Below are 27,859 nucleotides of genomic sequence, written 5' to 3'. Positions count from 1 at the left end.
GAATAGATCTCAACAGCAGCTTAATTACAAGAAAAACATTCACATACATACATCAGTTTCTTATCAATGTTTTTTTTTATATTATGATCAAATCTTTTTATATTCATAAAAAAGTACTGATAATCAAAATATCAAAACGAGATACCAATAATGTAGTATAAATTACATATTAATCAATTAAAATAATATTATAATCATTACTAATATAATTACGGAAATAATTTTGTATTATATAATTTTATGCTTTTGTTGCACTCTATACTTATTGATATTTTTTGTTAACAACGTGTAATATAACAAATTATAAATATATTCAAAAATTCAAGATTTTATTTTATTCAGCTATTTACCGATCATATATAATACATATAATTTAAGTAAACACTATAACACCACTTTGCATTACTTCCAAGAGCATTTTCAAAGTATTATATTTTTTTTTTAATTATGTTATATTGACGAAAATAATTATGATTAATTTTTATTTGTATGTATCTGTCTACATTGATATATATATTGTCATCGTTCGAGAGAATTAAAAAATGTATTTGTGATATTCTATAAAGCAGATTTTAATTTAAATAAACGATTACTTCTTCGCATATCTAATTTATAACGATATTTGTAGAATTACAACTTTTATAAAAATAATTACACTGAAATAAAATTTACATCGACGATAACACTTCGAAGACATAATGATCTTATAAATTGCGTAATGTATGACCTTGAATATAAAAGTATCGTGATTTTTGTAGACACTTCGACTGAATAAGTTGCTCGAACGCGTGTTTCTAGCGAGGTGATCAGCGCGCTTAAACTGATAAAAAGAGATATAATTCTTAGACGATCTTTAAACTATATTGTTGTCTAACTTTACATATGTTTAAAAAAAATCCGTATACCAATTCCGCTGAAATTGTGCAATAAAGATTAGATAAAAATTAATCATCTCTTTGTCGATCTGATGCGATTCTCAATGGACATCAGACCGATGATGTTTCGCAATAACGATGATCTCTCGATCTCGGAACAGATGATCGAAGATTTCTACGGGTCGGGGACATCTAACAATTTGCGATCCATCGCGCATGCGCACGCCACTGGTCCTGTCTACCTACGACGGATTCTGGCGAACGGCACAAGCAAGTGTAACCAGTCCTGGGCGGACGGTCAATCCGTTGCCTCGCTCTGTTTCTCGATTAAGATCGATCGATTGGACTCATCGTGTGAGCAAAGTTACCGGGAAGAAAACAAATCGAGAAAAGAAGTGATTTAGTCCGTGTGCAAATTTTGGATTACCCTTTCTCGCGAGGTAAGAAAATTATTTTTCTAATATTTTTTAGAGTTTTCTAATACAGATTGAAAGCTCTTTTACTGATACAAATTTAATTTTATTAATTTAGAATTATTTGACATAACGTAGATAATTTATAAATGTACGCATTAATACAAAAAGATTTGCCAAATTGTCTGAAAGAAAATCTGAATCTGAAGAAGATATAGACGTATATTTATAAAAAGTATTTATAATAAAGAGATTGATAGCAAATAGTTCTTTATGCATCACCTCATATTAAATATGGCAAGGAATTAAAAATCGAAAATATTGCACAGATTAAAAGCAATAGATTAGAAAACCTTGAAACACTTGAAGTATAAATAATAAAAGTAACTCGAACAAAATTTAGATATAACTGTATCGTATATTAAAGATACATATTTTAGTAATTACTAAAACGAGAAAATAGCGATATCGAAATCGACAATTAATATTAATTATCTTATTGTAGCGTAGAGCTTTCCCTTTCTGTCGCGATGTATCTATTTCTCTTAATTTACTATTGATACATTGTGTTGTCACAGCCCTATGTAAGTAATTAATCTTCCGCCACTGAAAAAGCCTCGGTGCCTTTGAATGACTGCGAACAGTGACCGTCATTATACCACACATGTCATTGGTTAACACGCCGTGATTCCTGACGTTACCAGGTTGAAAGAAGTTTATTCCCACTCGGAAATTGTTCATAAGCCTCGTCGCGAGTCATTATAGCGCAAAATAACTTGATCCAGAATCATACGTTAAGAATTGCATTTCACATTATATTAAAAAATTATGTATTAGCTTTATAAATTTAAAGCTCTTAAATTATTGTGAAAAATGTTGCTTTTCAATAATTTTCAAGTAATTTACGAGCAAAGGATATATGATATGTAATCGAATAAATTTACTCATGCGTTATATTTATATTGAAAAACATAATACGAATTTTTTTCAAAATTTTTTACATATTTTTATATATTTATTGTAAATTGAACGTCCATTATTATTTTATAAGAATTATATATAATTGTGGAAAATAAATATATTACTTTTTAACATAATATGTAAGAGAGTCGATTATCAAAAGATATTATTTTACAAGACAGTATTTCTCTATATAAAGATGAAGTTTCTGAAACGCTACAATTTATATGGAATAATCTGATACTAATTATAAGCCTACAATATCGATTGGAATTTATCTCTTCAAGCGTATGTAATACGGTAAGCAAATGATCGGAGATAGAGATGGAAGGTCGAATTCCACTTTCCATCTTCGCAGATCTCTCAGCCATGTTAAATGCGTTTTTAAAGACTGCTCAGAATAAATACCGGTATGCATAATTCATGCTTCGCTACAGACGTTACAACCTTCATTAAGAGCTTCGTAAGCCATGCGTAACGCATAAGAATAACAATTATTAATGAACTGAATTTTTTTTATATATGCAATATTTTATCTTATATAGATTAATTAGGAGGGAAGGTAGAAGCAAATTTTTCGTGTACGCGTAACTGTTTCGTTTCCATCAGCGTTATTCGGCACACGATATATTATTATACAAAACGGATTTGTAAAAAATAAATAAAACAAAATTTATATGTGTGTGCAGCTGAGCTAAGAAAAAAAAAAGAGGACGCCATACAACGAAAGTAGAAGCAAAAATAGGCGCAAAGCCAAAAACATATTGGCCCGTTGTTTATAACAACTTCTTACCGTTTAGTTGGCATGCCAAAAATAAACGCCGATATATCTTTCAGCGAGTTTTTTTTTTTTTTTTTTTTTGCAATATTGCGTAAAACAATTTTTACGAAACTTTATATAGAAGATGATTGTTTAATACTACAAAATATTGTTCAATGTCGAAACTCTATGTGTGCTGAAGGAAAATTTATATAGAAAAAATATTGTCCGAATACATCCTCTCCTTTATATCTTTATACGTTTAAATTATTACAAATTACGAACGATTACACAGATGCTGAAAACAGTTGATGACAGTCACGTGTTGAAATTTTATCTTGGCACACAAACTTTATTGTATGTACGCGCCAGGATTCATGCTTTGTTTATGAACGTTTGCAAAATAGCGTTAACTCTATTAGTAATTAAACGAAGAATCGAAAACATCATCAAAATGCCATTAAAGATTTACTGTCCACGTAAAATGCGCCAACAGCAGGAAATTTGTTGAGAAGCAAAAAAGGTGGATGAGTTATATTTAAACAGGTTAAACACACACACACACACACACACAAAGAACGAAGAATACTGGCGAAGAAGGAGATGAGAAAGAGAGAGAAAATAAGATTCTGGGCGCCAGTTAGCTGGACCACTGCCACCCACGTAATGTCAAAAGTTAAATATACACGAAATTCATATTATATTTTTTGTCTCATTTTTTCTTGCGTATGTGTATATATGCGTAATGTTTATAAATGACCGGCATAATTTGTTAAAGTCTTATGATAAATTGACAAATGACAAAGATATTTTTTTCTAACATCTTCTCCCCAAATTCGCTACTTTACGATTAAATCTATAATTAAATAGAGATGAAAAGTACATGCTGTAAAGTAAACAGTGTGTTGTATTTTTTTATCTTTATGTAATATTTGAAATTTATAATAAAAAAATTTACATTATATTTAGCAAACTGCCGATTATAATCTTACTGTTAATTATAGTACAGTTGATAAAAAAATTCGATATAATTTGATAAGTTCACATAGTTGAATTGATCGAGATCATCAAGATCATGAATACTTTTATGTGATTTTTTTCTTTCATGCAATGGCCGTATACCAAGAAGTATCGGACACACGAGAATTTCTTATTGAGCCTCGAGAACTCTAATAATCACGCACGTAATCAGCGGTAATATCATGTTTCAATTATGCTCGAGTTATCAGATCGAAATAATGTAGCGCAAGAATTTAAATCGGTACTTTCGATCAAAAGTCTTGCAATTTATAAAATGATAACTTCTCTCACGCACGCGCTCACACGCACGCACGCAGATCAACGCCATTTCAAATTATGTATATCATATTTATAATATAATATTTAAAAAAACAATATTTTTTAATACTACAGAATCAAATGATAATATAAAAATATTACTTACTTTTATTATTCAGTATATTAAAAATATACTGAAATAATCTTTCTCTCTCGTATGTAATAAGACTTTTTTTTCGATAGCATCAATAAAAGTAAGATATAATGATTGCAAAAAAAAATTATAATTTTTGCGGACAATTATTTGCAGGTAGTTTTCTTTCTCAAAAGTTTCTGACAATTTACCGATAAAATATCTTTAGAGAGAGAGAGAGAGAGAGAGAAAATTAGCTTTTATGAAATCGCTTTCACATAAATATTTTCGACATTCAATAAATACCACCGAAATATTTCACAGATACTTGAAATTCGATAAAATATCCAATAAGAGGAAACCATTCATATAAAACCTATAATACTGATGCTTACAATCGTTTGCGCAATTACGTTGTGAATGCAAACACAGAACTTTCTCCCGTTGACACACATGTAATCTTGTAATTTTTATATGTTTTCGCTGTCTCAAATATGTCGAATAAATATGGCATTATAATCAATGTGATTCTGTAATTAACAACATTAGTTATCATCAAAACGCCGTTATGTAACATATGTCCACACGTAGTGTGCTGTAACATAGAACAGTGTATTAATAGTGTAACATTCGAGAATATGCCAGCAGTAGTAGTGACATAATGTAATCACGCAATATTTATATCGCACTTCTTTCTGCACCAAGTCGCTTTCTGCAACAGGACTTCAACTTTGACCTTCAGTTCCTTGTCCAACCAAAGACTTGATAATTAACTGCATGAAACTTCAAGCCTTCTCATGTAGTATATAGTATAGTTTCCAGTGTTCAGCGATCTCATACTTTTGTGACAAATTATAAATAAATAATGCTTATCATCGAATCCGTCAATCTGTCTGTGAGATTCTATTTATTTTGTCCTGATTATAAATTTGCTTTATTCATCAAAGTTCTCTATGAGGATATAAAATGTATGCTTTAAATTTGTACCCTTGTTAAAACAAACAAAAATAATGAATAAGTAATATTTAATCTCTCTGTTTCTTGTAACGTATACATATTAATGTTGTAATATGATTTAAAGGGGAAAGGGTGTCATGTTTCTTGTCACGCTTTTCGACGAAAAGGGGCGCATAAATTTTCTGAAAGATTGTATTATATATCGTGTGGATCAAAGCCGATGTAATTTCGCAGTGCGAACGATCCTTTTTCTGTTTCATTTCTCTCCGTCTCACAGCTTCCCCGTGTTCAAATAAAAACGAAAGTGATTGCGCAAGATTCGCGATAAGTAACGCGCAGGTGCTCTGCACGCTGAAATTATTATTCATGATTCTCTCTCACACATAAACTCTCTCTTTCTTTCTCTCTCAATAGCCAAAAATACATTTGTCTACGGGCAAATTAAATTCGCAATTAAAAAAAAAAAAAAAAAAATTCGAAAATTATCACGAGCGGTGAAAGTTCTATCATGCTTATCGCTGTGTGAGAGATTTACTAATTGAAATAGAGTCACGCGATTAGGTAGTCTTCTTTGAATCGCAGCCACCGTTTCGATTAACACGATAACCTTGGAGGGCGCGATACAATGTCACTGACAATGACCGGGCTAACTATCTGCTTAAAGTAATTGCATTGCGCTCTATCAATAGCGTAACAGCATCTGATGATTGTGTGAATTCGTCCAATTCGTGCTTCCAAATGTATTGCTTGAAGATTGTAATGATTTTATCGTTTTATGTCGCGTTATCAATTATCGCATACGCGTTTTGTAAACATGCGTTAAAAATGTATCTGTTATTATGGAAAAATAATTTTATCGTACGATTTCTTTCTCTATTGAATAACACGCTCGTATTTTAATTGCGCCATTGCGATCGATGCTCGTTCGAGCTGATCAAATAGCTACGTGTACTCTATATTAAACAGGAAAGACGCAGCACATACTTTAAAATCAACTCACCATCTGAAAACAAAATTGTGCAATAAAATCCCCGAATGACACAGATTTTTTTATTACGTTTTTCTAGCTTTCGATTTCTTGCGCACGCAAGTCCATTCGATTATTGAAATTATGTGTGTTCTGTAGATCATATATCATATAAATATAACTGATAATATTATAACGAAAATATAATGAAAATATAATTCTTAAGTTTCTAGGCACATATAATTTTTAATAATGTGTGTGTCACATAAAAATGAACGTAAACATTAAAATCATTTTTGCATGAAGATAATATTAGGTGTACAACTTTGCTTCCGTCGTTTTTTTTTCCGAAATTCGAGGCTTTATCGTAAAAAACTGGTTATACATTTTGAAATTGCTCGTTGAGTCACTCCCAATGATCGTGCCAATTCTTTTTGACTTCGACTCGAGTCTTCATTAAGTAATGCCTCCAATTCTGCATCTTCGAAAATCTTCTCTCTTCCACCGCTATGCCGGTCTTCGACGTGAAAATCACCGTTCCTGAAGCGTTGAAACCACTCACGACACGTTCTTTCACTAATAGCGGCTTCGCCATAAGTATTTGAGAGCATTCGATGAGCCTCAGCCGCAGATTTCTTCATATTGAAGCAGAAAATTAAAACCTCCCGCAAATGACGAGAATTTGGCTCGTAAACTGACATTTTCAATCGAGAATAACTTTATGATGCGGACACAAATCGACTAATGTTTCTATGGGGTTATGTTGACAGATGCCCAAATTTATTGCATGACGTCTATGATCTATTTATTTCGACCACTGCAAAGTTGTACACCTAATATAAAATATAATATATTAGAAAATAATAACGTGTTATAAGAATTTTACTTTGTTAATGCTTGAAAGTAATAATATATATTCATGGTATAGTATTTCTTAGCTGGAGAGTAAATTATCTTAAATGGTAATCTTATACAGTGTGTACAGCTCAAGTGCCATTTAACTCATAAGTCATAATCAAGGCAGAGCGATATTCGTCGCGGAGACACAATACCCATAGTAATTGACCTTGATCTGCATTCATTTGTCCATGGACCACATTGCCGAAACTTGCCTTCAATAAAAAGTCTGTCATTGTCAAGAACTCAGATCGAGAAACTTCTTTCTTTCTTCTCTTATATCATATGATTATCTACATATATATGATTACTCGTGTAACAGTCAATGAAATACGAATTCCAGAAACAAATTTTCGTCGCACGTTTTGAGAGCTTTGAGGCGATCATCGTACAAACCACTTTAGCTGGCGATTCTTGGAAGGTTTCCTTGGCCCGATGGCCTCATTCGCATTGATGCCTCCACCGGAATAAATACAAGACCATTTGGCACTTCCGCCGATTTAGACTTTCCAGACTGATCTCATCTCTTAATCCAGTTTCATATATTTGAAACATGAGAAATAAATTTCTCGACGTTATGACATTATCAATGTGCGATACAATGGTATTTAATAATGTAAAATATCAGCGCGCAAAATCATTTAAGTTACATATGTCATATATTTCATTCAAGTCTTTTCTTCAATATATTTTGTCAAATAATCAATAATATGTTAAGAAACTGTTTTTATAAGTGAGATAAAAACCATAAATGCGCGACAAAAATCATGAGACTACACCCACTCGTGCCTGAAAGTGATCGCTCTGGTCGCGAGCCTTGTCCATAAACTGGCTTCAAGTGGCGAGTGCGAAAGTTTCTGCGAAAGTCTGTAACGCTATAGAGATCTAAATCTTAATATCAGATCTATTTATAACTCCAGGCTTCTATAAGTAACGCGGTTGTTGTAAGAAGTATCTATCCACGCTGTCGTTTCAGTTACTCGACCACCAGAGATCCGAGAGATAAATTCGATGAAACGTGAAGTAATGATAATGAAATTAATCAGAATGTCAATCATACATCTACGTTACTCTATTTAAAAACTTCTAATTCACAAATAAATTTTATGAGACAGGGCTTTAGAAGAACACAATGTCGGCAGCTGTAAGGGAGCGGACGACGACGCACACCAGCAGAAAGATCATGAGTCATGGCGGTCCTATATCTGGCCAGAGAGACGGAGCGGCAACGGCCAGCAGCCTCGAAAACAACTTGGGTAAATCTTTAAACGTGCCACCGGAGATGTGTAACTCTATCTATCCGTTGTTCTCTTTTCCGCCACACGAGTACGGCCTTTTTATTCGCGACGTTCTCGTATCTGCAAATCTTAGCGTATAAATTAGGTACAAGCGCATACACAAACACAGATTATCAAACTTAAAAATACAACTACCTTGAGTTCTCCTCTCTGCTACTACTGATCGATATAAATTGATATTCCTGGTAATGCATGTACATTTCAATCTAAAACAATACGAAAGTTTAATGCAGAGAGAGAAGCTAGACATAATAATATTTTAGTTGACGTCAATTGTAATTGTCTTCATATATACTTGAATCTGCTTTCTCAGCTCCTTTATTTTACTTCATGCTTCGTTACAGCAGTGTGAATGACGACATGTTAAATTGGTTCGTTTGGCTCTTTCAGACGCACTTCTCGAGGATCTGCAGACGAGTGTCTCGAGAAGTGCCACTCCTAGCCGAGACAGAGCACTCTCACCCCAAGTCGAATATCGCATAGCTGCCAATCCTACCAGAGTGATCTCCGAGGGAGGCAGGTGAGAGAACAAAATAGTTCGAACTAGACGATAATTTGTACTAACGTGTCTTTTCCTTTTATTCGATGCTATTATATATATATATATATATATATATATATATATATATATATATATTTCTTATATATAAAATATATAAAAAATATATATTATAATAAATATACAGATTTATAAAAATAATTTTTTAGACCCATATCTCCAAATCGTACAAAAGTAACTACCACCGAAAAATTTGTGAGCACTGGTCCAACCGGCACGCCCAGCGGTATTCCGGGATTAGATTTTCTAGATGCGGAGCTGCAAAACGTGAGTTTTCCAATTAAAATAATGCATGATTAAAATATAAAACTCTATACAAAATATCATAAGCTCAATATTCAATAATTTGCAATGATTGAAAAGGATAATGTAAGAAAATTCATATGTGAGTCATATCGTTTTGTTTAATTCAACGTCACGGTGTTATTTGTCAAGAAAATAAATTTTATTGTTTAAGAAATGATAAAATGCATGCAATATAAAAATCGAATCAAAATCTAGTAAGTGCGATTTGTAGTTCCCTTCATTATATTGATATAAAAATTAGCCTGGGGATAAAATCTAAAAACAGAAAAAATATATAATCACACGTTGGATGAAATTACATGGACGTCAAAATGATGCTCATGTTCGTACACCAAAAAAAAAAAAAAAAAAAAATATATATATATACCGCGATCAATGCATGCAAGAAGAACTAGTTTCGCATACATCATATGTATCTCCTTGCCGAGATTACTAAATAATATTGTTGAACAGAAAACGACCATTTTGATTAAATGATGTTAAAATTAAATAGAATATATAAAATGTATAAAAATTCTCGATATAAATAGCTGCAAGCTAGAAAAAAATAAAAACTCTATTAATAAAAATTGTATTATTTAATCAACACTCTTCAAAATTATCGACGAGATTTCATCTCAACTTAATTATATTGATTTGATCGTTTCGTTTCGATATTTCAAAAAATATACAATTTTACTGCTAAACATAAATTATAATCTTATGTTCACTATACACATAACTCTCTCTCTCTTTCTCTCTCTCTCTCTCTGTCTCTCTTCTTTAGTATTTGAGGACGATAAATGAATAAAATATCAATATATTACATGTCTCAAAACATGAATATTAATAATAATCTAATAAGAATGGAAATTGGCAATAAGAGCCACGCGCAGGTATTCGGGCGGACACAGGTTTATTTTAAAAACACATGTCAATGTAAAATATACATATAGTCGGATAGCGGACGTTTCGGCTCTTTTTTTTAGCCATCTTCAGCGCAACGGGTTTTCTTATTAGATTATTATCTATACGAGCCTAACACGTCTAATTTTTAATTTAAATGAATATTAATATTATTAATAAAAATTCGATTGTATGGTAGCATTAATAACTTATATAACACGTGTCTCTCATTATTGTATTTGTCAATAGTATTATTATTGATAGAGAATTTTTACGATATCTGCCATATTGTATAAATTAGGTAGATTTTTAATCATAGAATATTAATCACATACGTTAACACCCACGATATGAGTTTTACGCGTCTCGCTGAAGTTCCAATTATACGCCACGCAGATTGCATCGTTTCAATATATTCGCCTCGAGATGCAAGTGCCGTGTCGGCGCATCTAACGAACGTTTAATCTTGTCTCCTTATTGTGTTAAAAAGGGAAACAGAGAGGCCGCGAAGAATAAATGAGATCGCACCTATACTTGAAGCCGCAAAGTAATCAACGCGTCTCGCTCGTGTCACATCTTACATCCCTGAATATTCCGAAAAAAAGAAAAAGAGCCGATATCAAGAAGAAAAATAAATTCGCAGACAGTATAATTTCACAGTATAATAGTCGTCCGCATGGCTATCTGACTTATCGAATCACAATCATCTGATAATCTTTCCTTCACTTTTGCATTTATTTGTCGACTTCTATGCAAGGCTTTAAAAGATGCTTGAATAAATTAGAATAGTTTGCAAAGAAATATATATAGGAGTATCAATAAAAATAAAATGTTACCGTAAATTTTAGATTTTTTTTTTTTATACCACACATAAAAAATGAATAAAATAATTAAAATGCATAGCGCTCTTTCTATCAGCGTCATTAGTTTTTTGATATGCATGATGGTACGTAGATGATAGTGATGATTAGGATTTGCATTCTAAATATATGGTTGAGCGTGACTTTTCCGAAAGGTTGATTAAAGTCAAGAATAACAAAATATTTCTCGTGCATCCTCGATTTACTCGATCGTATGGTCTGGTAAAAGAGAAACGCGTTTTAAAACGACTATGCTTTACTCGGTAAAGATTTTCTAAACAGCCTGGTAATAATACTCTGCCACATTTTACGCGATATATTAAAGATTAGAAAATCGCGTTGGGGAGGATCAAGCCGAGATGATTGCAATCTTGATCGTACGCCTTGTAATCTGGCATCGAATGGAAATAAATTGGTTTGCTCGCGCTCCTTGCGTGCTGGCCGGATGTTCGAACTAACGGGCTTTTAAGATCTTTAAACGATGCTGTCTATCGTCATTTGATAGAAAGATAGAATTTATAACAAAACAATCTATAAAAATCCTACACGTGTTACTCGTATCATTTCGCAGTTTGTGAAAAAATTCGCTATTAATTTAATCACATGGAAGTAGAGCGATGTGTGCGCTTACAAATTATATTTCTAAAACGTAAAATAAAGATGTTTTATCCTGTAACATACTTCAATGATTATAGTTTTTCTATAGAATTGAAACGATCATCGCGGCCGTAAGTCGTTCCGCGGAATTTAATCGCTGTTACCGATCCGCCTATGCGTTACACGTGGGACAGTCGTAATCAGAGTCTTATAAGGAGAGTCCCAGTGCTAACATCACCCACGCATTGCTCGCACTAATTTGTCATGATTGGATCGCGATGCTGCGTATAAAAAGGGATGACCTAAATGTCTATGCGTACTAATGTAGGATTTCTGCTTCGTAACATCCTCTTGTATATTCGCAGGTTCAACCTGGTCAAAGTAAAACGATAGCGTACAAGCAGGTGTCGTATCAATATAACAAGGATTTGGATGGGAAAGCAGGTGAGAAAATCTATATATTTACATTAAATGTACGCGAATAGTATATGTATATAATATCACTGTGCTTGTGTTACGTATGCGATTACATGTGTATAACAAAAATCGAAAAACCGTAGCGAAGATTCAGAGATTCCTTGAATTGTCCAAGATAAGTAACACGTCGGTCGCAAACGTTGAACGATCGTGGAAGGTAGGAGAGCCGGTTGCTCGTGTCACGCCTTTTAAGGCGCGTGACGGCCTTGCTGGTTTACGGTTAATTGATAATGAAAAAAATCAAGCCGATTTCTCCCGCAGATTTGAGCGCTATACACGATCTTCGATGTAACTTCAATTGTATTCCGCAAAGAATATTGGCGAAATTGAGAATATGAATCTTATTACTTACCTTATATTTGTTCTCGGGAGAGAAAAAAATAGAGATTGAGTTCCGGCCAACAGAATTTACGCGCGTCTCCAATTTTTACAAAATTTAGTAAAAATATTCCAAATAACTTTAAACGGTGGGATTACACGTGTAAGGATTTTATATGCAAATTTAATTTAAAATAATGTTGAAATATAAATAATAAAAAGAAAATGTTTCTAAATTGAAAGAGAGAGTACGAAAGACGCTCGCGAACATTTATTTCTCGTCTGTCATTTACCAAATTTTACGAAAATTGAAGAAATCTTCTCGGAATTTTATTTACCTCTGTTTTAAAGAAGCATGTAGTGGGAACGAGAAAGTTCTCCTTGTGTCTCTGTATTTGGCAAAGACGGTACGGTCGTAGTTCATGTTCCTCGCGGTCACGTATAATACACAAGCGTAGCCATATTAGGACTGCTTATAGCAGAAGGTTGACCTGATTTCTTCGCTGCTTTCCTGAAAAAAAAAAGAAAAAATAAAAGATAAAAGAGGATGAGAACACACGAAAGATAGAAAGATAAAATATGTAAAAGATCGACATATTAAAGTTATATATTAGAAAGGACAAAGAATTTCATAAGATTAAAATCAATGATAAATTACCGCAACATATAATACTTCATTATTTCTCGAATCCTGCATAAATTTACATTAATAATTTTTTTATAACTTTTCATTACATCATCCGTCTGGAAAAATATCGCGCTTTTCAATCGCATATGGTAGCGCACTAAATGATTCATTGTTTCAGATTCGTGGGTCACCTCGGAAAACAAACGGGCTCTTACTGGCGCGCCCTTGATGTAAGTATATAGCGCTGCCTCATAAGTCCCAAAATACCACCGATTTCTGAATGAATGCCAAACGACTTGGTCGCGCAGAGCACGTCTCTTTTTCCATCAAAATAGAAATAAACTCAGACATTCGAAAGAATTTTTATTGCAGATATAACACAAATAAAAATTTTTTTGTAACTACGCTAAAATCGCAAAGTACACATATGAAAAAATGTATGCCTTCACAGTGACGACATCCATGAAACTACTTACGAGGAGACTAAGACTCCAGCGACGTATACATATCAAAGTCCAGAACCGATCATTAAAAAAACAGTGGTTAATAGAGAATTGGTAAGTAAAAGTGTATTATTGCAAACATAAATTTTTTCTAATATTTTAATTCATTATTTGTAATGATATTAAATAAAGCATAAATTTATTAGCATCTTAACGGCAATGTCACTGTATCTATTAGGTCTATGGCGACAGTTCAACGTCTCGTTCAAAACAAACCTCCCCTCTGCCAGGAACTCAAAGGGATGTTAGGGATGTCAAATATATTCACGAAACTAGTATGTATCTTACAAAAAATCGATTATATACATACATCTTAATCTTGACATTGAAATTAAACAAATAATGTTCTGCTTTCCAAGGCTATCAAGCTGATCCGCGATCAACTCAAAGCGCATTAACTACAGCGCACACGAGCACACCACAAGAATACAAAACCATTGAATACGTGCCGGTGCCGTCGCCAACTCCAGCGATACCGATCAATCTGGCACCCGGTCCAAACACAAAGGTGACAACAACAATCAAGACGTACACGTACGAACTACCAGGATCGCCGGAAACATATCTACCAGGTGGCAGTGTGCCAGGAGGAAATGTCGTTCTGCCCGTTGATCAAACCATCACGTACACCCTACCAGGGAGAACCGGCGGCACCACAGCTGCTACCACAGACAAGACGATCACCTACCAAACCGTAACTGAGAATGTACCGGGACATCCGATACCCGATACATCGATCAGATACAATAGCCCGTCGAACGATCTCGAGAAGTCCACGACCATTCACAAGGAGGCAAAGTTCTATCGCGAAGAGCATCACGACGATCGTCCCGGTTGGAAGCCTTCCCACGTTTATCGCAATGCACCGCTGCCAACAAATATGGAGACCAAGACCACCGTGACCGAAAAGTATTACCAGGTCGACGGTAATTATCCTAATGGCCACGGGCCGGGCGATCGCCCGGATTATCCCGGGGGCACGACCGTCATATACCAGAATCAACCACCTACCGTTGAGCACACCAAGACCATTAAACGGATCGAGGAGTACAGATCTGACAGACACTTGATGCCTGATACACCGGATACACCGACCAGGATGACGACGACGACCTATTACCCGCAACAAGGTACACCCAATACGATTTACAAATTTTCGAATACTACGACTACAGTACCACCGAGCAAGAACGCGGACGATCACGAGGTCCTCTTGCCGAAATCGTTTCCGACTGGTGTCCAGATGTATCCCGCTAAGCCAGCCATCAATGGCGAAGGACCACCGGCAAAACTCGAAGACCTCATGGCTTCGTTCTCCGATTCTGAGGTAAAGTTAACTGTAATTAATACCGTAATTAATTAATACTATAATTATTTACCGAATAAAGATAAGAATTTTATATCGTTCATTTAGCGAGAAGTATTGGAAGATATACAGAGGCAAGAACGCCAGAACAAAGAATCACCGTCTAAGAAGAAAGAAGTCGATTTTATCCCACATACGCCGCCAAAAGTCAAAAGCAAAAATGTTGCCGGCCCACCGGTCTATTATCCTCCAGGCTCGGCGGAATTCACCAAGAAGGAAGAATCTAGTGCAGCCATGTCACAAGCTAGTGTAAGTCAATTATTTAATGTATTATATAGAATGCTCCTAAGTTTGTAATAAATAAAAAAATTTTCAATTACAGACGTTAAGAGAAAGCAAATGTATATAAGTCGCAACGAATTCTAATAATAGTTCAAAAACCACTCTTCAAAATAGAAAATGATAAGCACTTATACAAATTTTCATTAATTTTTATATTGCAACATTACTTATCATCGATTTAAAGAGAGAAAAGCACTTTCTGTCTCTTGTATTCCTAAAAGCAAAATTTTTTTTTATTATATCTGATTTTAATCAATTCTTGTTTACATCGTTTTTCAGGGAGGATGGCAAAAGGCAAGCGGAAAGTATGAATATGAAGCTTCCAGTAAAAGCAAAAGCAAAACCAGCAAAGGAGGCGCAGTCGTCCCAGTTTGTCTGCCGTTATGCTGCGCATTGCCATGCGTTATTATGTAATTTAATTTTCGCATTAACATATATTAATTAAGCACATGATATGATCTGAAACATGTAATATAATCAAAAATAATATAGCCTGCAAGAATCGGAGAAAAATTTAATACGAAAATGTATAGTTTACGTTTAGAGCACGTTATAAGTTCTTTTTTTATATTTTTTCCTTTTGTCAAAGTACAGTTACTTGAATTGCACATTCAATTTTTTCTTTCTTTTTTCCTTTTCAAGATCTAAACGTACACTTATTTTACTTTAAATACAAAAATTATGGCTGAGAAGCACAAACAAATATGTATGTTAATATTTAACATATGACAGATCATTTAGATTTATAATTTATATAATAAGCAAATAATCAAAACAAATCTATGATGAAAGAGTGATTTTATGTATTAACATACTTATAGGTATATACTTCAGAATAACAAATGTTTAAGCTATATTTATTTATATAATTTTAATTATTATAAATATTATTTTCCTCACAATGGCAAATTATTAAGACTTTTTTTCTTAAATGCTGCAATATGAAATTTGCTTTAATTAAATATATAATATAAAATGTGTCAAATAGCGCCTTCTTTAAATTTTATATCTATTATTACACATTTTAATATACATAAACAAAAAATGAAATTAATAGCACGGCACATAATAGATTACTTTTTAATAAATTAATTATAATTTTTATTAATAAATATATTTTTGTATTTTCATTTATATTGCCTATCGTGTTATGCAAATGTGAATTATATATGTATATGTATGCATATAACATTGTAAAATTTCAATCAAATTATAAAATTAATGTTAACATTTTGAAAAATAAATAATAACAGTCGTTATAATTTTAACAAATAAATATTTCTAGTGCCATTCTATAAGAGATACTATTACTTTTTTAAAAAGTAATTTATTAAAAATATGTAGCAAACAAATCATGACAATAAGTACTGTAACAAGTAGGATAAATAACTTTTAATTAACTATATTACCGTGAATTATGGTGCTATAATAATTTTAGTAATAAAAAAAAACCATTTAAATGAAAAATATATCATTGCAAACATAATCATGTATATGCCTCTGTTTCTGAACACAAATACTATCTGTAATTATATGTAAAAATTATGTTATGTCATATACAATAACATGTCGTATAACATGTGTTGCATATGTGTTAATACGTATGATAATAATAGATTGTATTTTAATAAAATTGACATTTTTAAATAATGATATCTTTCCACTCATGCATTTGCGTTTTTCTTCAGAAAATGTCTTTCTAATAAAAATAAACTGCATATACTATAGCCATACAGAATATAGTATCCTGAAAAATAACATGCAATTAACTCCGGAACAAGAATATATGTATAATTATTAAATATTATATGACAAAAGTTGAAAAAGATGTATCTCCTTCTTACATTGATAAAACTATCATAAGCATATGTATCAGCTTCTGCATCCCAAATGCATCTTGTGCCTATTTTTACACCCGCACCATGTTGTTGTCCCAAAACCACATTAACAATGTATTTATATCTTTTAAACTGTAAATCTATAAAATATGTAAAAAAAGAATATATAGAACTAAATATTTACAATAGAACTTTAAATGTAATAATTAATATAAATGGTTTATAAATCTGCAGACAAAATGATAAATATTACCTTTGATTCTTCTTTCAATAACATCTGCTATATCTTTGGTCCATTGAGCAGCTGCCTGTGCATCATATGATTTCGTAGCGAGTTGATCAAACAATACATCGTGTATTATCTCTTTTGCACTTAGAGGTTTAAATCTGTGTTAAAAATATTTTAATATTATTTAATTAAACTCAGAAAAAAATCATTAACCACATTAATAGTGTATTTGAAAATAGCTAATTTAAGAATATATTGATCTATATCTTATCTTTTAAATCAAAATCAAAGCGATTTCTTTCTACAATTTTTTGTACAAATGCAAATTTTATTTGATTCTTTTTTTTAGTGTTTTATGTATATAATATATTATATATAATATATAATATTTTGTTATCATTATATATTATATTAATTTATTGATAAGATAGACATGACCGCATCTCTTGATTTTTCTTAGTAAACCAACTTACTTTTCGTGAAGATGCGGTCGAATTTGATAAACTGGTTGCTGAGCTGTTTCCTCAACGTCTTCGAGCATCTCCAAATTCACATCTTTTTTTTCCTCCTCCTGTGCTATATCCACTGCCTCTTGCACTGGGTCACGTTTCACAGAATGCGGTATTCGTTTCTCTTCTGCCATTTATGATTAATAACTTTACAATTCGTATGTTCCCACATAAACCGCCAGTTGCTGACAATTGACAGTAACAGTACTGAAAAATCATTTATATATATTTATTTTTTCATTCATTTCATTTTTTCATGATTACTAAAGTTAAAACAGAGTCAATCTCTCTTCTGTCATATAACATATACATACACGCACAAATCACTTATAAGAGTCATTCAGCTTGTTTATCAATAAAGGTAGCCATATTGGTATACCAAACAATCTGACACACATTTATATGCCGTATATATATATGTATTCTAAATCAATCTTCCTTCCCTTTAAGGTGTGTTCGAAAATTCTATCATAGGGTAAAGTAGCATTTGATTGACCAATCAGAACAAAAGATTTCTTTGATTTTGATTGGTCAGTTCAATGCTATCCTATCCCACGAGTAAAATTTCCGAACGCACTCTTACTGTGCTCGCATTAATAATAATATGCTGATACATATAATAAAATACCGAATAATAAAATTAAATAGGTTTGTTATTTTTATCAAATTATTGTTTTTAAAAACAAATCTAAAAAATTAGTTGGAAAACATCTAAATGAATAATTACAATGACATTTTGCATATATAATCAATTTATTCAAAATCCAGACAAGTCCGTGGTAGAAGGAAAGAATGAACGCAATACCTGACCGCGTTCCTTGTCTATATACAAGGTCTTCCGTTTTACCATTATTTCGTGTTCAAGGGTACCTCTTGTCTCGACTAATTTCGCTTGAGATTCCTCAGTGCGTTTTAATTCTGCCAATATAGCGGAAGTACGTTCGCCAAGAGATTTCACTTCTTCAATAAGGCTAAATAAAAGTTTTTAATTAATTCATTACTTACATTTGTTGACAATATTTTATTAAAATTATTAACTAAATAATAATTTTTCTTTAAATAACTTACGCAAATTGAGGTGCATCTCGACAACTTTCAACATTGCATCGATTCAATCTATTATCCAATCTTGTTTGTGCTAATTTCATGGCATTATTTAATCCTTTTGTTGAATCCCGAAGTTCTTCAATCAGCTTTTCCGTACTCCCTAGCTCATCCAAACACTAAAAAATATTCTTTGTTAAATTTTACTTAAGTTTTGTTTTGTGCGTTTTATGCGCATTCACATATCTTACGCGAAGTAATTCCTTCTCTAATTGCTGAAGACAATCTTGCGTAAGTTTCACATTTTCCGCGAGTGCAATGTCAACGCAAGTTGCTTGATCGCGTAGGTCTTTAACGGAACTAATATATATTTTGTTCAAAGTCGATCTTAAGTTTATGGATCTTTCTCTAGCACTCTCGCCGGCGGCTAGTGCTTCTCGCGTAAATTGTTCATAACTTGTAGGAGTTGACTGACTAAAAAAAGTAAAATATTCATAATATAAATTGACGATATCGAAAGTTTGTCATTAGTAGCGATAAAATTATTATTCTGAATTAAAAATAGACGATTATCTCCGTATGATTAATTATCTTTATCGCTATTTCTTATAAAAATTTTACTTTTTATATTATAATATTTTCTTTAATGTCAGCCATGGACATTTAAAGCGATTCAAACTTACTCGGCTGGAATTCTCGTAGCTCCAGCTTTCCACAACAAAAGCGGAGAATCGTTAGATAAATTCACACACAAGGAGTCTATGTTATAAGTATGAACTTTATCAGACCAATCGTTTTCCATCCGCGCCTTGACGGTCTTTAATTCAATCATCTGCGTCTCAATCTGTTCGTGAGTTCGATTTAATAAATTTCGTATTTCGGAACAAAGCGCTATTTCCTGAAATGTATAATTCGAATTAAAAAATGAAAAGAACATTAATTGCAAATTTTGGCGCCAAATTGATCAAAATTCAACTTTTGTTAGTTGCTCCTCGACATTGTCGCGAACGAGATCCGATTCCAGGCGAGAGGAGCGTAACTGCAAAAATTCGTTTGCGATAGATGCTGGAATGGTCAATATCAACAAAGATCTCTGTACTCGACGACGCTCAGCCTCCAACAATCCTATTTCTTCCACGTTGGCAGCGATCGCATGTTCCAATTCCGCCTTACAATGATAGACCACGTTAGCCCGCGTTTTTAAATGCTCCGTCGTCTCTAATTGCGTTTTATCAGCTGCTGCGTACGTTTGTTTTACGCATTGCTTCGCATTGCTGGCCGTGACTCTAAAAAAAATTATATTTTACATCAAATAATAAATATATAATTTTTTTTAATGCGATTGAGTTTATAAGCAATGTATTTTAATTATACACATAGCATGCTTTAAATTTAGTAATCTTTTACTTATAGATTCTTCAATCAAAACATATAATTCCGAAATAATCGTGAATTATATATATATATATATATATTGTGTATAATATATATAATATAATATATATTGTGTTGAAAAAGAAAGAAAATCATACATACTGAGTATCACAAATTTTCTCATTCGACTGCTGAAAGATATTTAAGTTATGCGCCCGCCATTCACTTGGTCCATAACGAGTGACAGAATATTGATCCGCAACTGGTCTTAAACCTGTGATTTCACCTTTAGTAGAACACGTTACACAGCCTGTAGCACATGGACCAAACGGTTCAATCGAGCATTCAGGTTTCAATGGATAATTATCCTCGGGTTGAGGTAAATAGGACGGAGGTTTTTCGATGTTGTCACCGCATCCATCTCCGCGTTCCATCGCACAATTCGGTTGCATTTTCTATTTCGAAATTTTTATAAGATGATAATAGATTGTATTTATAATGTGATACGATGAAAAATACAATTATTCACAAATATGCACGCCATTTGATTCAGTCGACTTTCTATTTGTCGTGTATATGTGGTGTGTGATACACATACGTGTGGTGTAGTTTTTCTGCATTTTATACATATATGAATGAGACATATCGCTGTACAATATCGATATACACGTACGTCGATATAATATATGTAAATAAATAAAACTTTAAAAAAGCTTACCGCAGTTTGTTGTGAAATAAGTGAAGTTTCGACCAAACAATTATTATGTTCATTCGAAATAACAGACATTTCTTGAAATAAATATAATTACATGCGCACAAAGTTGCATATATCTGATTTACCAGCGTTTTAAAATTTGTTTTTTATAAATATATTGGGAATTTAAAATGTGATTTTTAAATTGTAAATTTACACGCAGTAAAATATATGAATTTCCTCGAATTTAAGCCGTCACTTCCGTATATACATATGCTAAGGAAACCAATTTATTGATTTAATACAGCATAGACGCGCGCGACTTACTTCATTTTCATGTAAATAATTAACAATTATTAACCTCTGTGTTTTTATGCTGTCAGAGCATAAAGTTATTATTTTTAATCAAAAAGATATGCAAGTGACTAACTTCGGGATATTTGCATATTTTTTTAAAAATAATATATAAATGTTATCGCGTTATGTCATATGCTTTTAATGCAAAATAATATTATGCGTTCGATTAAATGTTTATTAAAAGATAATCCTCTCGCATGAACTTTTTGGTCCCGTACTTTATATATATATAAAATATTGATAACTTATTGATATTGTTCTATCAAAGCTAAGCATGCGCGAAGATGACTCAAAGGTCTCTATCAAAACACTGAGGCTGCGATATTTTTTATATTATATTATTATGTATAATTTCTTGATAAATCGAATGATATTTAAACTCGAATATAATTAAACTCGAAAACTCACGATTTAAAATAGAATGTTATTTAACAATATGTTAGAATCGGTAATTATGGCATAATTAGACGATAGATAATTAAAAAAAAGATGAAGATCTAATACTCTAGAACTACTATAACGTGAACGATATTTCTAAAATAGTGAAATCTATTCGTGGAACCTATATTTATCGCAGTCTCAAGAAGACGCTGGTGTCGCGAATACAGCACTTTCTCTGCATAGAAATAATTTTTATATTGTATTATTTTCATTGTATCAATTGGCACAATTTTAATCATTAGATAAATAATAAAAATTGCGAAGCAACAAAAAGATTTCTAATTTCTCTTAAAATTTGAAAATATTGCATGATCGTGATTGGATTGCAAACGAGTGAAAAAAAAACAAATTATATGGAAATTGTAGGAGTGAAAAGAAGTAGTTCATCCTATTTACATATAGTAGCGATATGAATATAGACTACGTTTATCGTAACTTTAACATTTCAATGTGATTTTACGCCATTAATATAAACAGGGTGTATATATATATATAAATATATATATCGATTTAATAACAATGTTTTTGTCGAAGTTTCAGGATTTTTAATTACACATCCAGAAGAACATACGGGGGTATATAATAAATACCCTTCCAATGTAATTATAGCTGATGCTTACGAAATCTTATCATACGTTAAAAGTAATCCAGTTGATAACGATAGCAGCAACATACAAAAGTATTATTCCTCGCTCTCATTTACTCACCGACTATCGTCGAATACAGACATTGTCGAAAAGAAAATGTCAAAGCAAGCGGAAATTAAATATACCCAAGTAAGTTGATATCTTGCATTATTTCATAAAATGCGTAGGGCGATATGTCTTTCGAATAAATATATTTGTAGCTTTTCATCAATAATGAATTTGTGGACGCTGTGAGTGGCCGTAAATTTCCCACAATAAATCCCGTTGATGGTAAAGTCATCGCAGAAATTTCCGAAGGAGATAAGGTAAAATTATTTGCGTAATATCATATATATATATATATATAACATAAACATTTGATAGAGTATTTAGCCCTAAAAACACAGATAAAATTTTGTAACAAAAAACCGCAGATGACGATTTTTAGCAAGTTTCCATACTACTTTTTTCAAAATCTTTAATAAAAAATCAAAAATAATATTCGAAATCTTTATTTATTCCAAGTTTGTTTAATATAAAAGAAGTAACAATTTAATGTAACATCGGAAAAGGATTACACAAAAGTAGATGCTTTATTAATCCTTGCACTTAGAAATTTATTAAGTCCCCATTTATATTTTACATTTACATAATCTCAAGAAAAAACTTTCGAATCGGAATGAAAAGTGTTTAATCGACATGAATTTAAAAAAACTTGAATTTGTCAAAATTTGAATATCGGAAAAGAATTTAAAATTTTATAAGAATACCAAATTTTGAATGAAAAATACTTAATGTAAATCGAAAAACTAAACTAGTTGAGAGCGATTTCAAGTTTTTATAATAGATGACTTGCTTGCTTATTTGTTGCATGCAATGAGAGGAGTATTATCTTATCATTCTTTACTCCCAATTGAAAATTTTTATCTACGGAGAAAATAAATAATGTCTACAGAATATATATACGTGTGTATATATATATACAGGATGTATCCTAAAAAGTGGGAGCTATTGCAATAGAGGATTCAAGACACAAAAATAAGAAAAAAAGTTCATATAAACATATGTCCAATATGATCTTGTTTCTAAATTATAGCTTGTTTTATTTTCCAATAGAGTTAAGATAGCATACTTGGATATCGGTTTGCTGTTTATGTACAAGATTTAAAGGACTTAAGGTCTTGTTAATTTGTAAACATAAACGCGTATTATTTATGTTGTAAGTGATACAGTTCATATCTTATATTCATGGAAAGTAATGTATTCATATGGTACGTTAGTACTATTAACGATAGAAGTACGTTTAAGTGAAAACTATGGTTTGGTCAAACAATGAAATGGCAGATGTACATCTCATGGATTAGCCCACGGTAATCCAGTCAGAGCTAGACTTTTGTATGCAGAAACATAATTATCTTAATTCTGCTGAAAAATAAAACAAGCTATAACTTGAAAACACGGTCATATAAGACATATGTTTATATGAATTTTTTCTCTTATTTTTGTGTTCTTAATCTCTCATTGCAATACTTCTCATTTTTTAGGATACACCCTATATATATATATATATATATATATATATATATATAATTTAAATAAAAGAGAACTATTTAATTATAGTTTAAAGAATAAATTTCTTTTAGGCCGATGTGGATAAAGCAGTAGATGCTGCTAAACGAGCTTTTGACAGAAATTCGAAATGGCGTCAAATTAATCCATATATCCGTGGGCAACTCATGCACAAGGTAGATTATATCATATGGAATATAGCTAATGCAAACACCAATTACACATTCTGAATAAATATAACAAAAATTAATAAAATAGTTAGCAGATCTCATCACGCGCGATTTAGATTATATCGCCACTCTTGAAACTCTTGATAATGGAAAAACCTACGCAAATGCTGTAGATGATATACAAGCAAGTATCGCTTTTCTTCGTTATTATGCAGGCTGGTGTGATAAGATACATGGAACCACTATTCCAACAGGTATTTTTCAAAATTATTTATGAATGATTATTTTGCATGTGCGATCCTGCGTATGATATTACTCTTGTAAAAGATAATATAATCTCAATTTGTATGCATAATATATGATCTTATCCATGATCTTATCATTAAATCAAATGTAAAGTAAACTTTGTTAAATTTCACGTATACCACTCATTATTATTTTTTAGTATATTCATAAAGAGATATATGAATTATAAATTAAATAATAGAATATAAGTAATTTTATTTATTATTTGACTAGGCGATACTAACATTACATTGACGCGAAGAGAGCCAATCGGCGTTGTAGGACAAATTATCCCTTGGAATTATCCCTTTATGATGTTAGCTTGGAAATGGGGCCCTGCATTGGCTACTGGATGCACTTTGGTCTTAAAACCAGCAGAACAAACGCCTTTGACCGCACTTTATGCAGCTGCTCTTGCTAAAGAGGCAGGATTTCCAGCAGGTGTTATAAATGTCATTCCAGGTTACGGTCCAACTGCTGGTGCAGCTATTGCTGAACATTCAGAAATTCGTAAAGTTGCTTTTACTGGATCCACTGAGGTACTCATATCTAAATAAATATTTTATATAATAATATACACAATAACTAATACACAAATAAATTATATTTTGCTTCTATAGGTCGGACATGCTATAATGGCAGCTGCTGCTAAAAGTAATCTTAAACGTGTCAGTCTTGAACTAGGTGGTAAAAGCCCACTCGTTATATTTGATGATGTTGATGGTACATTGTCATAAATAATCTAACATCTTCATTTAATCATATATATTGTTTCATGATTGATTAAATTTTAATCTATTGTATATTAGGATATTAATATGTTATTATATAATTTATAGTGAAAGAAGCTGCGGAAATTGCGTATAATGCTATATTTTCCAATCATGGACAAAATTGTTGCGCAGGATCACGAACATTTGTGCATTCTAAGATATATGACGAATTTGTAAAGTATGCTAAACAACTGGCTCTTGCTAGAAAAGTAGGGGATCCATTCGACTCTAAAACAGATCAAGGCCCGCAGATCGACCAAGACATGTTTGATAAAATCATGGGCTTAATCAATTCGGGCAAACAGCAGGGCGCTGTTGTGGAAGTTGGTGGAAAACGCATTGGTAATACTGGTTACTTCGTACAGCCTACAGTTTTTTCGAACGTAACCGACGATATGCGAATTGCCAAAGAGGAAATTTTTGGTCCCGTTCAAACCATTTTGAAATTCGATGCCATGGATGAAGTAATTGAACGTGCTAATCGCACTAACTATGGTCTTGCCTCTGGTGTAATCAGTAAAGATATTAATAAAGCTTTGGAATTTGCCCAAGCTGTAGAAGCAGGCAGTGTTTGGTAAGTAAATAATTTTAAAGCATACTATGTCGTACAAACATAAACAGAGATATGTATACTAAAATAATAATTCTAAGGATAAATTGTTACGATGCTATCACACCCCAAACACCGTTTGGTGGATTCAAACAATCTGGCATAGGACGTGAACTGTAAGTAATAATTAATCAAACTAGACTGATCTAAATATTACGCAATTAAACTTGTAACATATGTTATTAATTATACTTTTTAGGGGAGAAGAGGGCTTGAAAGAATATCTCGAAATTAAAACAATTTCTATCAAAGTTACAAAAAATAATTAATATCCGAGATACACAATGTGTCCCCTTAATCTTTATTTTATCTTTGTTATAATTGATTTATAATCACGTTTTTTTAACAGACTCAATAAAACATAATGAAATATATACAAATAATATATGGAGTGGTTTATTTTACATAATATAGATACGAAAAAATATTCATATTTGGAAAACATGTACCAGAAATTTAAACGAATATATAACACATAAGATTGCAAAAAAGATAAAAGAAATAAAGTAAAGTTTCGTTTTTCTATTACTATTATAGTATTATTCTGAATGAAATTTTGCAATCTCTTATTTTAAACATAAAGATAAATCTATTTTACCTTCATATAACATACTTGTGAAGCTATACACAATCTATACACGAGTCGCAGGCTCTTCATAATCATCTGGCGGTATGCCTAATTCTTCGTCTGTCCATTTAGAAGGATCTGGATATGGAAATTCTCCCTAAACATAAAAAAATCATGGCAAAATTGTTACATTAGAGAATAATTATGTGAATATTAGAACTGTACAAAAAAAATGTAACAGATATTAGAAATTATTTAGATACTTACAACAATATGACCAAAGTCGTGCCAGAAATGCCATAATATCCACCACCACATAAAACCTCCCATAATTTCAGCTCCATATAGCCATATCTTGTCTATTGGTGGAATATGGTCACGATATGATCCATGATAATCACTGATAACAAAATAATATTATAATAATGTATTAGTAAATTAAATATTGCAAAAAGAGGTTATAAGAAACTTTTTCTGCATTGAAAGTATATGCGAGACAACATATCGAGAGACATTTTGTATTATTATTTTTATTTAACATTTTTTAACATCAGTAATAATAAAAAACATTCTGAGATATAACCTATAACATATAGAATTACATAATAATTCTACTTACTCATGACTTAATCTAACGGATCGTAAATTCATTGCAGAAACTTTACTTTGACTATTTCTATAGCCAGTTCTTAATAAATTCAATCCTCGTGAAATTATCATTGTGAAAAATTTTTATTCGCAACTGATCTTAGTAATCCTCAATCATTCTCAGTGAATTGCAAACAGTGCAAACTGGAAAGCAGGAATGCCAACAACTGCCAACTCACACTCACACACGCTTACACATGGGAAGAGATAGATAAGCATAGACATAAGTATATCTAGACCGAGTGTTGAGGAGTAGGGCCAAGGTGCACGTAGAAAAGGACATAATCTGTTCCGTGCTCCTTGCACTCTCTCTCACTCGCATGTAGCATAGCGAAAGAGTATGCTATGCTACGTGCGAGCGAGAGAGAATGTAAGGGGCACGAAACAGAGTATGTCCTTTTCTACGTGCATCTTTACCCCCACTCCTTAAATAAAGGCAAACGCTCGGTCTAGATATGCTATGTGTCTATGGGCTAGAACGTACACGAAAACATGAGCTCTCGTCCGTGTGCGCTCGACGCTCGGCTCGGCCAGTTTCGAGATATAGAAGGAGACGGATGACAGATTATCTTTTGTCTCCTTCTCTCTTGAGTTGTAGCTTATAGATATAGCGCGTGTGGCTATGTGATCCTCGAAATCTCGAGCTGGCAACGTGCGCTTATTATTAATCTTTTTTTCATTATTTTTTTATAAATTTTTACATATTGTGTAAAATTATATATTACAACATAAAAATATATATTACAGAAAAAATAAATATATAAGATTGAAATATATAATATATTTTAAATATAAATTAAATAAT

At 32.1% G+C, this 27,859-nt stretch overlaps 5 protein-coding genes and 2 long non-coding RNA genes across 11 annotated transcripts; 2 read left to right on the top strand and 5 right to left on the bottom strand.

Annotated features, from left to right (window-relative positions):
• Positions 1–1,140: 1,140 nt before the first annotated feature.
• On the top strand, positions 1,141–16,072 carry LOC138933027 (mucin-2). Its single transcript, XM_070295446.1, has 11 exons — positions 1,141–1,315; positions 8,356–8,496; positions 8,929–9,058; positions 9,247–9,364; positions 12,111–12,189; positions 13,347–13,398; positions 13,620–13,725; positions 13,850–13,946; positions 14,031–14,998; positions 15,086–15,286; positions 15,599–16,072. The coding sequence occupies exons 2-11, from the start codon at positions 8,373–8,375 to the stop codon at positions 15,731–15,733; spliced, it is 2,010 nt and encodes a 669-aa protein (XP_070151547.1). The 5' UTR covers positions 1,141–1,315; positions 8,356–8,372; the 3' UTR covers positions 15,734–16,072.
• LOC138933032 (uncharacterized) lies at positions 6,505–9,135 on the bottom strand. The gene is made up of 3 exons (XR_011446908.1): positions 8,834–9,135; positions 8,674–8,744; positions 6,505–8,606 (listed from the first exon to the last, which is right to left on the bottom strand). It is a non-coding gene; the product is annotated as an uncharacterized lncRNA (long non-coding RNA).
• LOC138933033 (uncharacterized) lies at positions 9,171–15,485 on the bottom strand. Of its 2 annotated transcripts, none has more exons than XR_011446909.1 (3): positions 13,982–15,485; positions 12,879–13,051; positions 9,171–9,355 (listed from the first exon to the last, which is right to left on the bottom strand). It is a non-coding gene; the product is annotated as an uncharacterized lncRNA (long non-coding RNA). The 2 variants fall into 2 exon arrangements; XR_011446910.1 differs by lacking the exon at positions 13,982–15,485 and adding an exon at positions 13,199–13,975.
• A 946-nt stretch (positions 16,073–17,018) lies between the features above and the next one.
• LOC138933257 (dynein light chain Tctex-type protein 2B) lies at positions 17,019–17,927 on the bottom strand. Its single transcript, XM_070295847.1, has 4 exons — positions 17,860–17,927; positions 17,411–17,544; positions 17,164–17,297; positions 17,019–17,066 (listed from the first exon to the last, which is right to left on the bottom strand). The coding sequence occupies exons 1-4, from the start codon at positions 17,925–17,927 to the stop codon at positions 17,019–17,021; spliced, it is 384 nt and encodes a 127-aa protein (XP_070151948.1).
• On the bottom strand, positions 17,902–21,159 carry Tektin-a (Tektin A). Its single transcript, XM_070295447.1, has 8 exons — positions 21,032–21,159; positions 20,476–20,768; positions 19,916–20,225; positions 19,623–19,837; positions 19,191–19,413; positions 18,964–19,118; positions 18,701–18,866; positions 17,902–18,102 (listed from the first exon to the last, which is right to left on the bottom strand). Exons 1-8 carry the CDS (start codon positions 21,098–21,100, stop codon positions 17,989–17,991), a joined length of 1,545 nt encoding a protein of 514 aa, XP_070151548.1. The 5' UTR covers positions 21,101–21,159; the 3' UTR covers positions 17,902–17,988.
• On the top strand, positions 20,594–26,209 carry LOC138933030 (aldehyde dehydrogenase 1A1). Of its 2 annotated transcripts, none has more exons than XM_070295448.1 (10): positions 20,594–20,692; positions 22,340–22,581; positions 22,653–22,757; positions 24,075–24,176; positions 24,259–24,424; positions 24,690–24,994; positions 25,076–25,178; positions 25,295–25,802; positions 25,880–25,954; positions 26,038–26,209. In XM_070295448.1, exons 2-10 carry the CDS (start codon positions 22,549–22,551, stop codon positions 26,105–26,107), a joined length of 1,467 nt encoding a protein of 488 aa, XP_070151549.1. In that variant the 5' UTR covers positions 20,594–20,692; positions 22,340–22,548; the 3' UTR covers positions 26,108–26,209. The 2 variants fall into 2 exon arrangements, with proteins under 2 accessions (XP_070151549.1, XP_070151550.1); XM_070295449.1 differs by having other exon boundaries at positions 20,610–20,692; positions 22,346–22,581.
• Ndufb2 (NADH dehydrogenase (ubiquinone) 1 beta subcomplex, 2, 8kDa) lies at positions 24,592–27,252 on the bottom strand. 3 transcript variants are annotated; one of them, XM_070295451.1, is made up of 4 exons: positions 27,026–27,250; positions 26,674–26,806; positions 26,437–26,563; positions 24,592–25,004 (listed from the first exon to the last, which is right to left on the bottom strand). In XM_070295451.1, exons 1-3 carry the CDS (start codon positions 27,124–27,126, stop codon positions 26,471–26,473), a joined length of 327 nt encoding a protein of 108 aa, XP_070151552.1. In that variant the 5' UTR covers positions 27,127–27,250; the 3' UTR covers positions 24,592–25,004; positions 26,437–26,470. The 3 variants fall into 3 exon arrangements, with proteins under 3 accessions (XP_070151552.1, XP_070151554.1, XP_070151551.1); XM_070295453.1 differs by having other exon boundaries at positions 24,596–24,947; positions 26,452–26,563; positions 27,026–27,252; XM_070295450.1 differs by having other exon boundaries at positions 24,613–24,947; positions 27,026–27,247.
• Between the last annotated feature and the right edge of the window lie 607 nt (positions 27,253–27,859).

Source organism: Polyergus mexicanus, unplaced genomic scaffold (assembly GCF_030449975.1).
Source record: "Polyergus mexicanus isolate NDT 795.1 unplaced genomic scaffold, iyPolMexi1.0 SCAF_5, whole genome shotgun sequence".
In the NCBI taxonomy this organism is placed as follows: domain Eukaryota; kingdom Metazoa; phylum Arthropoda; class Insecta; order Hymenoptera; family Formicidae; genus Polyergus; species Polyergus mexicanus.
The sequence above is the reverse complement of the archived record's forward strand: the minus strand, read 5'-3'. Positions and strand labels throughout refer to the sequence as shown.

What these genes read in the sequence shown, in the direction of transcription:
- LOC138933257 (XM_070295847.1), bottom strand. Translation starts at nt 17,927, where the DNA reads ATGCTCGAAGACGTTGAGGAAACAGCTCAGCAACCAGTTTATCAAATT. An exon ending in CGACCGCATCTTCACGAAAA is followed by an intron (nt 17,545 to 17,859) that starts GTAAGTTGGTTT and finishes TTTTTAACACAG; the next exon opens with ATTTAAACCTCTAAGTGCAA. An exon ending in CTTATGATAGTTTTATCAAT is followed by an intron (nt 17,067 to 17,163) that starts GTAAGAAGGAGA and finishes GTTATTTTTCAG; the next exon opens with GATACTATATTCTGTATGGC.
- LOC138933030 (XM_070295448.1), top strand. Translation starts at nt 22,549, where the DNA reads ATGTCAAAGCAAGCGGAAATTAAATATACCCAA. An exon ending in GTGGGCAACTCATGCACAAG is followed by an intron (nt 24,177 to 24,258) that starts GTAGATTATATC and finishes TTAATAAAATAG; the next exon opens with TTAGCAGATCTCATCACGCG. An exon ending in TCTGGCATAGGACGTGAACT is followed by an intron (nt 25,955 to 26,037) that starts GTAAGTAATAAT and finishes TATACTTTTTAG; the next exon opens with GGGAGAAGAGGGCTTGAAAG.
- Tektin-a (XM_070295447.1), bottom strand. Translation starts at nt 21,100, where the DNA reads ATGTCTGTTATTTCGAATGAACATAATAATTGTTTGGTCGAAACTTCA. An exon ending in GCTACGAGAATTCCAGCCGA is followed by an intron (nt 19,414 to 19,622) that starts GTAAGTTTGAAT and finishes TACTTTTTTTAG; the next exon opens with TCAGTCAACTCCTACAAGTT. An exon ending in TAGACAAGGAACGCGGTCAG is followed by an intron (nt 18,103 to 18,700) that starts GTATTGCGTTCA and finishes ATGATTTTTCAG; the next exon opens with TACTGTTACTGTCAATTGTC.
- LOC138933027 (XM_070295446.1), top strand. Translation starts at nt 8,373, where the DNA reads ATGTCGGCAGCTGTAAGGGAGCGGACGACGACGCACACCAGCAGAAAG. An exon ending in CTTACTGGCGCGCCCTTGAT is followed by an intron (nt 13,399 to 13,619) that starts GTAAGTATATAG and finishes ATGCCTTCACAG; the next exon opens with TGACGACATCCATGAAACTA. An exon ending in CAGTGGTTAATAGAGAATTG is followed by an intron (nt 13,726 to 13,849) that starts GTAAGTAAAAGT and finishes TGTATCTATTAG; the next exon opens with GTCTATGGCGACAGTTCAAC.
- Ndufb2 (XM_070295453.1), bottom strand. Translation starts at nt 27,126, where the DNA reads ATGATAATTTCACGAGGATTGAATTTATTAAGAACTGGCTATAGAAAT. An exon ending in TCCGTTAGATTAAGTCATGA is followed by an intron (nt 26,807 to 27,025) that starts GTAAGTAGAATT and finishes TTTTGTTATCAG; the next exon opens with TGATTATCATGGATCATATC. An exon ending in ACGACTTTGGTCATATTGTT is followed by an intron (nt 26,564 to 26,673) that starts GTAAGTATCTAA and finishes TTTTATGTTTAG; the next exon opens with GGAGAATTTCCATATCCAGA.